Source organism: Silene latifolia, chromosome 3 (assembly GCF_048544455.1).
Source record: "Silene latifolia isolate original U9 population chromosome 3, ASM4854445v1, whole genome shotgun sequence".
Taxonomy (NCBI): domain Eukaryota; kingdom Viridiplantae; phylum Streptophyta; class Magnoliopsida; order Caryophyllales; family Caryophyllaceae; genus Silene; species Silene latifolia.
In genome coordinates, this window is record NC_133528.1 from 64,611,769 (window position 1) to 64,626,610 (window position 14,842).

Sequence of the window (14,842 nt, forward strand, 5' to 3'; positions counted from 1 at the left end):
CTACCGTTCCGACTCAACCTATATGCTAAAATAAACGTGAAAATTTTTGAATTTTTAACAATTTTCTGATTTTTATTGAATTTTTTTGAATTTTAACGAAAATAAACAACAATGCAAACATAAATTAAATGTGATAACTGAAATGCAATAAAAATAATATGCAGGCACAAATATGGATGCATAACCTCCCCAAACCAAACCGTACAATGCCCCCATTGTACCAAAACATGGAAAGGAAATGCAAATAAAGGAGAAAGAGAGTAAATGCGGAAAAACTCACAAGATAGCGCGAATAAGGGGACCTCCCCAAACCGACCATGAACATGGGAGGTTGCTAAAGGTCCGGAAAACCGTCTCAGGAAGCTAATCCAAGTCAACACGTGAAAGGGCATCCAAAAACTACTTGATCGAAGAGAATTGTGGTCGATCGAGTAGTTTCTCATCTTGCAGGTGGTCGATCGAGTAGATATTTCACTCGATCGAGTGAATTTCTCAGCAAAAGTGCTCGATCGAGTAGAAAAACTACTCGATCGAGTGGTTCTCGGTGTAATTCCTGCAAAACGCAATAAAAACAGCCCGCAAACTAACAAGACAAGCATACTGAGAGAGTTTATGGTATAAAAACCATTTATTACAACTGAAAGTAAATAAAAATGCAAAATAAAATCGCCGGGTTGCCTCCCGGGTAGCGCTAGCTTCGCATGACAGTCCCACTCGACCTTCTTTTCTTCGAGCCTCTCTAATTAATCACAATCAAAAAAAACTCAAAGCGCAAAGCATTAAATCATAAACCTGCGCATGTGCTACACAACAGCATAAGTAGCACCAAAGTGGAATACAGAAATAGGAAATAAAAATATGTAAACATTTAAGTCTAACAAATTTCCTATGTGAGCTCCTAAATTTATCCACAAAATAAAGGAGCTCGGGAGCAATAGACGATAAATTAAGGTCCCGGTTCAGATTAGCAATTTTGACATGACAAGTACGGTGAAAATTCGTCAAATTATACATCCACATGGGAGGGGGTATATCATTATAAGAATTAGCACGAGTCAAACGAGGTAGCATACTTTGAATATTAACAATAATAAAATTACCGCTAATTACCTCAGGTAGGTTGCTCTCAACATCGGAATCACTGACAGAGGAATTTATTACCTCATCCGTGCTAGGAGCATATACCGACTCAGCTATCCTTCCGTCGGCCTCAGTGGAATTCGCCCCGTAAATCTCAGCCTCAAGCGCATCCAACTCGGCTTTGAATAGGGAAGACTCACCGTAACCGTTGTCATCGCCAAAATCGTCATCTAAATCAAACCCGCACGACGAATCATAGATCCCAATGGCCAACTCAGTCGATCGAGCAGAATAATCACTCGATCGACCAACTTCCTCCTGAATTCCACTCGATCGAGTGGAAATATCACTCGATCGAGCACTTTCTCCTGGAAAATCATTCGATCGACCTATATTAGTCACTCGATCGAGTGATTCCTCCTGTACAGGGCTGAAATCTTCGCGTGAGGCATTGAAATAAGATAGAAACTCGTCATCCGAGTCATAGAGGTCATCCTCAAAGATTGGGTAACATGGTTTCCTCGTGGGAAATACCGCTCTCAAAGAAGGTATACCTCTTCTTCTTGCATCTCACCGCTAATCGAGCAACTACGCACTCGAGCTCATTAACTCGCGAGTAGAATTGTCTATCATAATCTTGCTGAGCTTGCATTTGAGATGCAAGAGTCTCCAATAAAAATTTCAGCTCCGCAAATTCTTCTTCTTGTATATCGGGAGGATCCTGTTGCGGTGGCCATTGATATGATGGATGTGGCGGCACGACTACAGCTGCTTGACTAGCTCATCTACGCTGTTGGAACGCGTAGGCTTCGTCCTTCCCTGTCAGACAACAAACTGCATCATGCCCAAGCAAAGACCACATCTCCCGCAAAGAAATCACCCCATTGTTCCATATAATGGGACATAGGTGACGGGTCAAAGGTACTCAAGCCTTCCTTTGACGATCTTTCACCTAGAACTGTCTAGGTAGAACTTGTAAGGCCTATCAAAACAAAGACTAAAGGAAAAAGATTAAAACGGCCTCAAGGGAAAAATCCCTTGAGGCTAAAAACAGATAAAATGAAACAAATAAATAAATAGATTGCCTCCCCGGCAACGGCGCCAAAATTTGATACTGTCGTTTCGTACCAAAAATAAAATACCTAAGTACTACTAACAAGTCGGCAAGTAGGGTCGATCTCCACGGGGAGGCGGTATACTATCTATTTGTCTATTTATCTGTCTAAATGTCACAATTGGGGGTTTTGATTGATTTAACTAAACTAGAGATTAAGGCAAGGGAAATGAATAAGAGAATTAACAGTAAGAGAAGGGAGTATGCTAAGAGTCGGTCCACCGTGGCAGCTACACTATCGGAAATACTGAGGCGATTAGACTATTGATAAGAAGAGCTATGGTCGTCACCTTTCAGTCCTTAAACCACCCTAGAGCGTAAATAGCTTAACTTTCGCCCTCACTACGATACCCTATTGTAATTAAGCAAGCCTTCCCTTCCAATCTTTCGATCCAGGTCGGGGTTAACTAGATAAATTGGTCTCCTGCATGCATTCATTCGACCTAATAACAATTAAATTGCCTAATACAATTCTTATCACAAGACTAATCCATTTAAGTGAATTAAAACATTGCTACCACGGCTTCCCTAATCCTAACATACTAAGGGGATTTAGCTAGACATAATTAAAGGGGAAACGAGAAATAAAGAAGAAGAAATAATAAACATTAAATAAATTAAAGAGAGAAAAGGGAAAAAGGAATTACTGAAATTAATCCGGAAATTAAAGGAACAGTAGCAAAAGTAGCAGTGACAAAGTGTTAGATGATAAAAGGAGAAGAGAAGAGAGGAGAGGACCAAATGTCGTCCTAACTTTCCTATTTATAAGAAAATAGGATTTATTAACCTAATTGCGGAAAATAAAGCTTAAAAGCCCAGCCCGTCAAGGATTGTTGCTCGATCGAGCACTTAAGGCTCTCGATCGAGTGATATTCCTTAGCATTCCTCTCGATCGAGGACTTCTTTCCCTTTAATCACTCGATCGAGAAGAGGTAGCTCTCGATCGAGCAAATGGGCTCTCGATCGAATAGAAATACTTCTCGATCGAGCACTTCTCAGCGCGTAATTCCTGCTTCGCGCACTGAACTTCAAACGGCTGCCATTCCTTCGTTACTTGGACAAATAGGGCGTGGTTGGTGGCGTTGGAAAGCTAAGAGGATAAGCTTTCACCTCCAACTGTAATCACCTTAATAACTGTTGTAGAACTAGAGTTATGGCTCTTACAAGCAGGAACTAGCAAATTGAAGCACTCTCTTGGCTCGCCTAACTTCCTTACTCCAATGCGCATCTCAAAATAGTACTTTCCAAGCTCCGACTCAACTCATCTCCTAAATGCATGCGTAGGGACATGTTTTAGGCTTGATTCCGCATCTCTAAGCTCATTCCTGCAATTAATACAAGAACTTCCAAAGTATGCAATTCGGGGGATATTCGTAGCATAAAACCACGATAAAAGCATAGAAATACGTGCATAAAATAGGCTAAAAAGGCTATACAAAATGCACGTATCATAAGGCTTGGTGGGCAATTCGTGAGCTTAACTTTGATCCTAAGTTGTGTGGTCAGAATCGTCTTTTGCAGCTAGATGAGTTGGAAGAGTTTAGGCTTAATGCCTATGATAGCTCGCGCATTTACAAATAAAAGACGAAGAGATGGCACGACAAGAGAATTATACCTCGGGAGTTCCACGTTGGGCAAAAGGTGCTGCTGTTTAATGCCCGATTGAGATTGTTTCCTGGCAAGCTGAAGTCCAGGTGGAGTGGTCCTTATACGGTGACAGCTGTTACCAAGTTTGGATCCGTGGAGCTCGAAGATTCCGAAGGTAATAGGTTCAAGGTGAATGGGCAATACGTGAAGCATTATCACGAGGCAAATGAAGCAGACAAACGTGTTGAAGTCTTGTACTTCGACGAGCTAGATGCGCCAGTTAATTGATGCCAGAAAGGTCGTGCGGGACCTCATAAACCAGCGCTCTCCGGGAGGCAACCCGGACTGTTTTATTGTACTTTTGTTGAACTTTTTATTTTTCTTTAGCTTTTTGTTGAACTTTAGACGTTGTTTTACGAACTTTTTATGCTTTTCTTGCCTTGAAATGCGTATTCTGCAGGTTTCTTCACTCGATCGAGTAGTTTTCTGCTCAATCGAGCGCTTTTTGGGGTAATTTTCACTCGATCGAGTAGTTTTCTGCTCGATCGAGCGCTTTTTGGGGTAATTTTCACTCGATCGAGTGATATCCTTACTCGATCGACCGAAGCAGCAATCACGTTTACTCGATCGACTAGTTTTCTGCTCGATCGAGTCCTTCCATATTCCAGTTTACTCGATCGAGCCATTCCAAGCTGCTCGATCGAGTAGTTTCGTCTTCCAGCGGCTGTTTTACGTCTATTGAGCTACTGCTTGACTTTCTTTGACCTCCCATGTTCATGGTCGGTTTGGGGAGGTCCCTCTTTATGACGTTTTGTAAGTTTTCCGACTCCACTCCTCCTTTTCTTTTCAGTTTGCATTTCTTTCCCTATTTTTGGTACAATGAGGGCATTGTACGGTTTGGTTTGGGGAGGTATGCATCCATATTTGTGTCTGTCTGCATGTTTTCTTGCATTTTCGCTTGCACGTTTAATTATTTTCGCATGCATTGTTGTCTTAATTAATTCAAAAAAAATCATAAAAATTCAAAAATTTAGAAAAATTTTAAAATTCAAAAAAATTCACGTTTAATTTTAGTCGGAACGTTTGAACTTTGACACTACATTGAACCCTTACTTGAGCCTTGCATATTCTTGACATTTAGTTGGCGTGATTATGTGCATGATCTACGAGTTTTTGTTTCTCTCTTATCTGAACGAATAGACTTGATTCATCATATCGGCAAGCTACATTACATTCTGAGGTTAGAGCTTTATAAACTGGTGACATTTATGACCGGTTTCATTTAGGATGTGAGTAGTACTCTCTTTAAGGCATGTAACATCAATGTGCATAAGCATGAGTCTAGTCTTCTTAATACCTGTATGCATTCGGTCTGTGGATGGTGACACATGTTAGGAGAGGCAGTTCCCCTTATTTCATTCTACCCATGAGCCCCACATAGCCAAATTGCCTTTTTGTCCTATCAGCTACTTTCTATAATACTTCCTACCCTAGCCGAGCTAGTGACGAGTAGTTGTTGGAATGCTTTATTGCAATATGGTTATTTTATCTGATTTCAGAAGATGGTGGAAGAACTGAAGGGAATTAAAGAAAAAGAATTGTTGGATGAAAAAAAAATGAAACGAAAAAGAAAAAAAAAAGGAAACGGAAAAAAAAAAGACGAAAAGAAGAAAAGAAAAAAAATAAGTCATGTGAAAAAAGAACGAGAAATTGTATGAATAATTTTACTCCCATGTTTCATCTATACTTTATGGGGAGTTGACAAGTATTGGTGTTTAGTGAGTTTAGTGCATGGAATTTGCACTATTCTATTTTGTTGTATTGAGTATAAAGATGGGATGCAGTTATATTTGGATTTGTTGTTGCTAGCCCGGCTATTAATGTGGGAAATAATCTGTATACTTCCCTTAAACTAGAAGGATCATAACGAGTTTAACAATGATGATCAATGGTCATAAACAAAATACATAAACAAAGTATAAAGGATTTAGAATTAACCTTTGGTCCTAGCAAAATTGGCCTAAGAACAATATCAAAATTGATATTCGCCTATTAGTTGCACCCAAGACGATATGAGATATGCCCTTTCATTATGCTAGAAATCGATCTAAAATTTTCTGTAAAATTTAGTTGTTTTGTGTTTTTCTGATGAGAGAGAAGGCAAGGTCAAAGAAAAAGAATTAGGGTAGAATAATTCTCCCCTTTTCTTTCATATAGTGACCGAAAATATGGAGTCCATTAGGAAAGAAAAATCTTTCCTAATTTCGGCCAACCAGATTGTCATCTAGTGAGGATCGAACCCATGACCTCTTGGCTTATGTACCCTCACTATTACCACTATGACACATTCAACTTGTTGATATTAAATATAACTGATTATATTTAATTACGAATTAACAGATTAATTCGTCCAAACTAACATTATATATATTTCATTTAAATATAACTTATTATATTTAATTTACGAATTGACAGTTAATTCGTCTCAACTTAATATTATTTAATTTTATTAAATAATTATCTCATCAACACATTGACTAACTTTTTAGTCATTTTGGGCATCAATGTGATTATATTTCTATAACCACATTTCTCAAACACATCCTATAGGTGTGACCTTTAGGGACCAGTTGATCACCGCCATCTGTATGATAATAACGTCAAACTTTCTAGCAAGCCAACCGTTATTAGGTAAACGTTAATCAACTGATTAAATATACGAAGTATACCCTTGTGAACCTGTAAGAGATTTACAAATGTTATCACACTAATTTGTGGAGGACACAAGCTCCAACAAACTCCCACTTGTCCTCACAAGTGTATGTGCGATAACCGATTCTCATATCCTATAAAATTTCTCCTACTCAATGTAAAACAATTTGAAAATCCGAATTCACAAAGGTCGTATTTTACAAGCGATCAATATCAAGAGTGGTTTCCCCAACTAGAGAGTAACTTAACTGATAAACGAATCCACATTCGAGCATGGCCATGCATTTCAGTTACAACTCCTCGAGTGGCCCTGAGAAATAACTATACCTGATAAAGGTTGGATATTTTCCTCAACTCGAATCCTGCAGATGTAAGCACAAGTATGAAATGACCCGAAAAAAATCTACTTAGCCTCCGATTACGCAGACCGTGAGAAAGAAACCAAAGTCACCCAAAAACTGCCTTAATCTCAAGAGACAGTCGATAGTCAAAAGAATCGACTCTAGGAACACAATGGATGTCCTATCCACGACCTGGCACCGCATGTTATTAAACATTTAGGACTCCATTACGTTGTCACAAAAAGTAGTCCTACGAGGTATCGTCATAATCTCGTATCTGTGATCGATCAGTCAACCGTTTGACTTATGGCTCGTTGAACCCACCATCAATCGACTGCACAATATAATAGCCGGAGTTATCAGCTCACAATGGCGATTACGGACCAAAACAAAATATAATGTAATTCAGTTCACTTTGTGGCGTTCAATGTTGTCAGTACAATCCACATGAAAAACAAAATATTATATTATATATAAAACGATGAAGTTATAAATAGTATATGAAAAAGATAATGTATCAAATCCATAATCAAGTACTACAACTCAGGAACACGTTTAATTCCCATGGAAATGACGTGCCCTACATGCTTATCATAATTGAACGATTCAGTAGTAGAATCTGCTACAACACACTAAGAGTGAAGACGAACCGGACTGAGATCCGTTTGGAAGCTAGCATCTCACAGAACCGGTTGCGCATAGCTTAGTATCTCCTCCATAAGTCAATACCCAATCCTTAGTCCTCCGTAGGTACCTGGATTCTTTTGGTACCGACTCATCATACTCAATGCATATGCCACGTCTGGACGTGTGCATATCATGGCATACATGATTGATCCTATAGCTGATGCATAAGGAACACGATTCATGCGTTCAACTCCTTCAGGCATCGTGGGTGACTGAGACTTGCTCAACTGTATCCCACACGTCATTGGAAGGTTCCCCTTCTTGGAGTTGGTCATGCTGAACCTCTCAAGAACCTTATCCAAATAAGACTCCTGACTAAGTGATAACGTCCGTCGTAATCTATCTCGGTAGATACGGATTCCCAATATACGTTGTGCCTCACCCATATCTTTCATCTGGAAATGGTTCTTCAACCATTCTTTAACCGAAGATAGGAGAGGAATGTCATTCCCAATCAAGAGTATGTCATCGACATACAATATCAAGAATACAATCTTGCTCCCACTCGACTTGATATATAAGCATGGTTCCTCGACCGATCGAGTGAAACCATACTCTTTTATCACTTGGTCGAAACGATGATTCCAACTCCGAGAAGCTTGCTTAAGTCCATAAATGGAACGCTTAAGCTTGCATACTTTCTTAGGATGTTGAGGATCTATAAAACCTTCGGGTTGCACCATGTATAACTCTTCCTCCAAATAACCGTTTAAGAAGGCGGTTTTCACATCCATTTGCCAAATTTCATATTCATGAAATGCAGAAATCGCTAAGATTATCCGAATGGAACGTAGCATGACTACAGGTGCAAAAATCTCATCATAATGCAATCCTTGCACTTGAGTGAAACCTTTTGCCACAAGTCGTGCCTTATAGATATCTGGTTGCGTGTCTACAAAACGCTTTATTTTGTAAAGCCATTTGCACTGTAGAGGTTTTACCTTGTTAGGTAAATCAACTAGATCCCATACGTTATTCTCATACATGGAGTCCATCTCGGATTGCATGGCTTCGAGCCATAGCTTTGAGTCGGAACAGGCCATAGCACCTTTATAGGTTGCGGGTTCATTACTTTCCAGAAGTAAAACGTCATTCTCCTCGACCATACCAATATATCTGTCCGGAGGATGAGAGTCTCTACCCGACCTCCTAGGTTCCTCAGGAATATTAACCGTATCATCAGTTGGAGGTACAGCTTCCTCCATCTGTTCCTCGGTCGTTGGTTCTGGAATCTCCGACAGCTCGAAGGTTCTATTACTCGTCTTGTTCTCGAGAAATTCTTTCTCTAAGAACGTCGCACTAGCCGCAACAAAAACTCAATGTTCTGTAGGCGAATAGAAGTAATGACCAAATGTTCCTTTTGGATAACCTATAAAGTATGTCTTGACCGATCGCGGGCCGAGCTTATCCTCGTGTCTCCACTTGACATAAGCCTCGCAGCCCCAAACCCGAATAAAGGACAAGTTAGGTACCGTTCCCTTCCACATTTCATATGGAGTCTTGTCGACAGCTTTAGACGGACTTCGGTTAAGTATAAGAGCAGCTGACAAAAGAGCATAACCCCATAATGAATCAGGCACTACGGTGTGACTCATCATGGATCGAACCATATCAAGTAAGGTTCGATTTCTCCGTTCGGACACACCATTCAATTGAGGTGTTCCAGGTGGAGTTAACTGTAGAGCGATTCCACAGTCTTTAAGGTGTTGATCAAACTCATTTGAAAGATATTCGCCACCCCGATCTGAACGGAGTGCTTTAATCTTTCTGCCCAGTTGGTTTTGTACCCTATTCTGGTATTCCTTGAATTTCTCAAACGACTCACTTTTATGCTTCATTAAGTAGACATATCCGTATCTACTCAAATCGTCCGTGAAAGTGATAAAATATCTATAGCCATCTCTAGCGGTAATTGACATAGGTCCACATACGTCCGTATGTATGAGTCCTAATAGGTCACAAGCGCGCATTCCAACACCTTTGAAGGAAATTCGAGTCATCTTGCCAATGAGACATGATTCACACGTGCCATATGTAGAAAAATCGAATGTGGGAATAGTCCCATTATCAACGAGTTTCTTCACGCGTTTCTCATTTATGTGTCCCATTCAACAATGCCATAGATAGGTTTGATCTTTGTCACCAACCTTTAATTTCTTATTATTCATGTGTAATACTTCCGTGGTTTGATCTAAGATGTAAATTCCATTCATGGAAACTGCTTTGCCATAAATCATTTCATTAAAAGAGAAAATACAACTATTATCCTTTATTGAAAATGCAAAACCGGCTTTAGCAAGTACGGAAACAGAAATAATGTTCTTAGATAAACTGGGTACATAGTAACAGTTATTTAAAGATAACTCAAAACCACTAGGGAGTTGGATTACATATGTCCCCTTCGAGGCAGCAGCAACTCGTGCTCCATTCCCGACTCGCAGGTCCACATCACCTTTTTCGAGAGGTGTGATGTTCTGTAGGCCCTGGAAATTATTACACAGATGAGAACCACAACCAGTATCTAGTACCCAAGTTTCGAAACTTGCATGGTTAATCGCAATCATATGAATATAAGATGACATACCAATAGGAACGACGCGGCCTGCCTTGATGTCCTCACGGTAGACGGGACAGTTCCTCCTCCAATGTCCAGTCTTGTGACAATGATGGCACTATATGTCACCGCCCTTGCTCTTTGTCTTGCCCTGTGAGCCACTAGTCTTCGGGCGCACTCTTACCGTTTTTTCGGCTTCTTAAACTTTGGCTTACCTACAGCTAGGTCGTCATGAGCCTTGCCCTTACCTTTACCTTTGTTGTAAATCGTGAGAACATCCTGCTTCATGCTCCCACTCAATTTCATATCCTTCTCGGTTTGTACGAGAAGGGAGTGTAGCTCATGAGGACTCTTTTTCAAGTCATTCATGTAATAGTTCGCCCTGAAAAGGGCAAAACCATCGTGAAGAGAATGAAGCATTCGGTCAATGACAATGCTCTCACTGATTTTGCAATTCAGTGCCTCCAGCTTCTCGACATTCTCAATCATGTGAAGAATGTGTGGGCTAACCGGTTGGCCCTTCTGGAGTTTCGCATCAAAGAAGCGACAAGTATGCTCATATGTAACGATCCTCGGTGCCTTTGAGAACTCGTTAGTGAGCGTGGTGAAAATCTTGTTTGCACCTTGGGCAATGAAGCGTCTCTGCAAATTGGTTTCCATTGCAAAGATGAGTACGTTCTTTATCGCACCTGCTCCCATAACGAAGTCACTATAAGCGAATGACTCGTCGGCTCCTGCATTTGGGCCTGGGTTGACCGGTATTGGCTCAGTTAAATACCTGAGCTTACCGTCAGCAGTGGCAGCATTCCGTAGTGCCGCCTCCCAGTCCGCAAAATTGGACCCATCATTCTTCAGTCGAGTGGACTGATTCATTTGGTCCATGAACATTTTAAGCCAGGACGAACGATCTAGTGTGGCACTAGGCATTGGGATTGCGTTATTTCCAGCCATTTGTTGTAACAGTATTATTGATAATAAATGTGTTCTACACTGCGAAAGAAGAATAAAATAATAAGCATGTGCATCGTTTTTATTTTAAGTCTAATGAACTAATGTCATAACGTGAAGACTCAAAACATTTATACAATTGACCTCCCTCAAGAATTATATAAATGACCCCAAAAGATTCAATTCTCTGTAAATTGATAAGCTAACCTTTTAGCTAATTCTACCGTTAGAATTCTTGGTCGATAAATTTCTGTAAATACTATCTTTAGTCCATCATAATCACGAGAAACTCTTCGGACTATGATGTTGAGGTAAACTAAGTCAACACAACTACTTACCCAACGTAGAAGGGGTCATATTAGGCCTACCGACGAAAAGGGATTCATAGATGTTTGCCCTTATAAAGACTAATCTCAATTTCCGTTTTAGAGGAAGATCCCATCAACTTTATTTAAATTCATTTTAAGTGAACTATAATCTAGCATGCGAGAATGATTAAACTAAAGTGATGGCTTAAAGACTGTGACATCTGCATGTCCATGAAAACTAACATACAACCTATATGAGTCAATTTTCATGCATTTTAGTAGTAGGTGGTTTGGTTTTAGGCGGAAAATGATGCAATTACTAACATGTGAATGAAAAGCAATAAAATGAAAAACGTAAAAAAAAAAACAGTAAAAGTCCTAGTGTGGCATATCCTATCAAAATGAACAATAAATACAAGTTTGGAATCCATCCTTGGACCCGAGAAGCTTGTCTTGATGTTCCATCTTGATCCATGTAGCGGGAGTGAGCTTGAATAGGCCAATTATGTAATTTTATTTATTGTAATTTTATTTATTGTAATTATCTCACAGATATTCATAGATTCTTTCTTCAGTGAAGATTACAATAAATCAATCTTCCCAAAGTTTGAAGATAGGAGTGAGAAAATGATGTTTGATTTTATATTTAGGATAAAAACAATTGCTAGACGTAATAGTCAATATAAAATGGATATTATCTATTTTCATAACTTAGGACGATTCGATGGTCTTTTTCTTATTAAGCATCTCACCTTACATCATCAAGATTTACGAATCAAACCCCTTATTCGAAATTATACGATCTACGAGATAACCGTCTATTCTAAAAAGAGACTTTTATTCCGCTTCAGAGACTCACTTCATCTACTCCCTAATGATCTACAATCTCTAGCTATGAATCTATGCCCTGAGTATGGTTCTAAAGGATCTGTTGACTTTTCAAAAGTAACTCTAGAAACCATATCTTCAATGAAAGAGACCTTGATTTCATATATGAAACAGGATATTCACCTATTGGGTGGTATTATGTTGAAATTCCAGAATTTGTATTTTATAGCATATCAAGCTGACATATTAGATAAGCTAACCACCCCATCACACGCTCTCTCTCTCTTTCGTTCGTGGTTTTACAACGATAAAAAGCATTATATCCACATACCTGATGAAAATACAGATAATTTTATTCGAGGTGGATACTATGGTGGGCATACCGACGCATACCTTCCATATGGTAAAGACCTTTACTATTATGATGTCAACTCTCTTTATCCTTATATTATGAGGGAATATCCAATGCCTGGGGGTAAGCCTGTTTGGCATTCAAATTTTGAAAATATGGATTTAGATCAAATCTTTGGTTTCATTGAAGCTTATATAGAATGCCCAGAAAGCATAAAGAAACCCTTTCTACCATATAAAGATCCTAAAACTGGGACTCTGATCTTTCCAACGGGTACATTTATTGGTGTTTACTATAGCGAGGAGCTCAAGTTTGCAAGACAGATTGGATATAAAATAATACCTCTAAATGGATACATCTTTGAAAAGATGGAAAGCCCTTTCATTGGATACGTTAACGATCTCTTTGAAAGTAGATCCAAAGCTAAGCTTGAAGGTAATGACTCGTTATCCTTTATCTATAAACTCCTAATGAACTCATTATATGGGCGATTTGGCATCAATCCTGAATCCACCAAAACCGAAATTTGTGATGAAGAAAGATCGAATCTTTTCCTTAAAACAAAGGGTATAAAGAAATTTACAAAGATTAAAGAAGATCTTAATATGATAACATATATAAACAAACGGGGTCGTGGGGGAGGACCTTCCGAATATTATATTCCAAAGATGGCTGCTGTTCAAATATCCGCGGCTATCACAGCATCAGCTAGGATCTACATGTATCCATTTATATCCAGAGATGATTGCTACTACACTGACACAGACTCTATAGTTTTAGGTAACCCTCTTCCAGATGAATTCATATCTTCAACAGAATTGGGGAAGTTTAAGTTAGAAGATAAAATCAAAGAGGGTGTCTTTTTAGCGCCAAAATCTTACTACTATAGCAGATATTCATCTGAGAAAGACGTCCTGAAGTATAAGGGTGCTGGTAAAGAATTTGTAACTAAAGACTGGTTTCTAGAACAGTATCGAGAACCCGACAGAATTCAGACTGTCCCAATAATCTCTCATTTTAAAAGAGATTGGGATTCACTAGATATAAGAAAGGAAGAAAGAAAATTCACTCTTAGACTCGTAGATAAAAATAAGAGGGTACGTCAAATAGAAAATGGTCATTTGGGTAGGTTCTAATCCTATTAATATCAATGACTTGCGTTGTATAAATAAAATTGGAAGAGTTATAATAAAGAATTTAAAAAGAGAAAAGGAAGAAAAGAAAATGAAAGAAAAGAAGATGGATAAGGATGATTCAATAATGAAGACCCATACAATGGATCCTCAGAATGAGAAAAAGAATGAAGAGAATGAGAAAAAGAATGAAGTCAATACTGTGAAGAGTCACTTTTATAATGAAAAAGATAATTTCAAAGAAAATGAAAAACCATTAGATAATAAGACAAAAACATCAGATAGAGGTAGGAAACCATCTGAGACAGACCCTCCCTCTCACTATCGTTCAAGTAAGTAAACTCCCTCTCCTTATGTCGAGTCAGTATCCTCCCTAAACATAATTAAAATAAATGAAAAGATCTTTCTTAATTTCATTAAAAATAGATAGGATTTCATTGCCTTGACGTATGTATACCTGTCCCATTTCTTTACTTTGGCAGCGAAGACCAGTCCCGGGATACAGGAGAGGGAGGGGGATATGAAAGACTCGAACGCACATGAGAAGATAGATCTAGTCTTGTTGCGGGATATGAGACTAAAGCGGGCGCTGATTCCTCTTTCGTGAGGAAGAACTCATGCTAAAGCCACATTAACAAGTACTGTGTGTGCTACTACCTACATTGGACCAGGTTGTTTACACCTCGGTTACGGGTCTAGTGATTCTATGATCCTAGACTTGACTAGAAGAAGTGAAAGAAGCCAGCCCTTGCTTGATCCTACCCCCCGGAATAAGAGACCGCCAGAATACCTTCATATAGAAAAGTTTATATAGAATACGTCGTTACCTCTTTTATAGATTGAAGTACGAAATCTTTGGGGTTGGGATCCTTAATCCAAATGTAATGAAATTCGTGTAATGAAAGAGGACTGCCCTCGTGTGAATGTGACGGAATGAGCTTTAGGGTGTTAACAGGCGTAGTAGGTAGTTAAAGCATTAAGGAAAGAAGTTTCTCATAAGACATAGAAGATATAAAGACATTACTTAATGCATTGAAGTAGTGGTTGGAGCACTTCTTTCTTGCACTTTGGTTGGAGCACCGACTTCTAGAAAAGTAGATTTAGAATCTCGCGTAGAGGGGTACATTAATAGGATGGGGTAAGCTTCCTACTTGCTTGAGGGCATATAGGGACGAAACCGTTGTAACAAAGGGAGAGG

At 39.1% G+C, this 14,842-nt stretch overlaps 1 protein-coding gene across 1 annotated transcript in view; it reads left to right on the forward strand.

Moving 5' to 3' along the window:
• Positions 1 to 14,036, forward strand: part of LOC141649163 (DNA polymerase-like) — a 34,769-nt gene extending 20,733 nt beyond the window's left edge. Inside the window, 2 exon segments of the mRNA XM_074457860.1 lie at positions 11,884 to 13,629; positions 13,631 to 14,036. Coding sequence (XP_074313961.1) covers positions 11,884 to 13,629; positions 13,631 to 13,984 — 2,100 coding nt within the window. The 3' untranslated portion in view covers positions 13,985 to 14,036.
• The last annotated feature ends 806 nt before the right edge of the window (positions 14,037 to 14,842 follow it).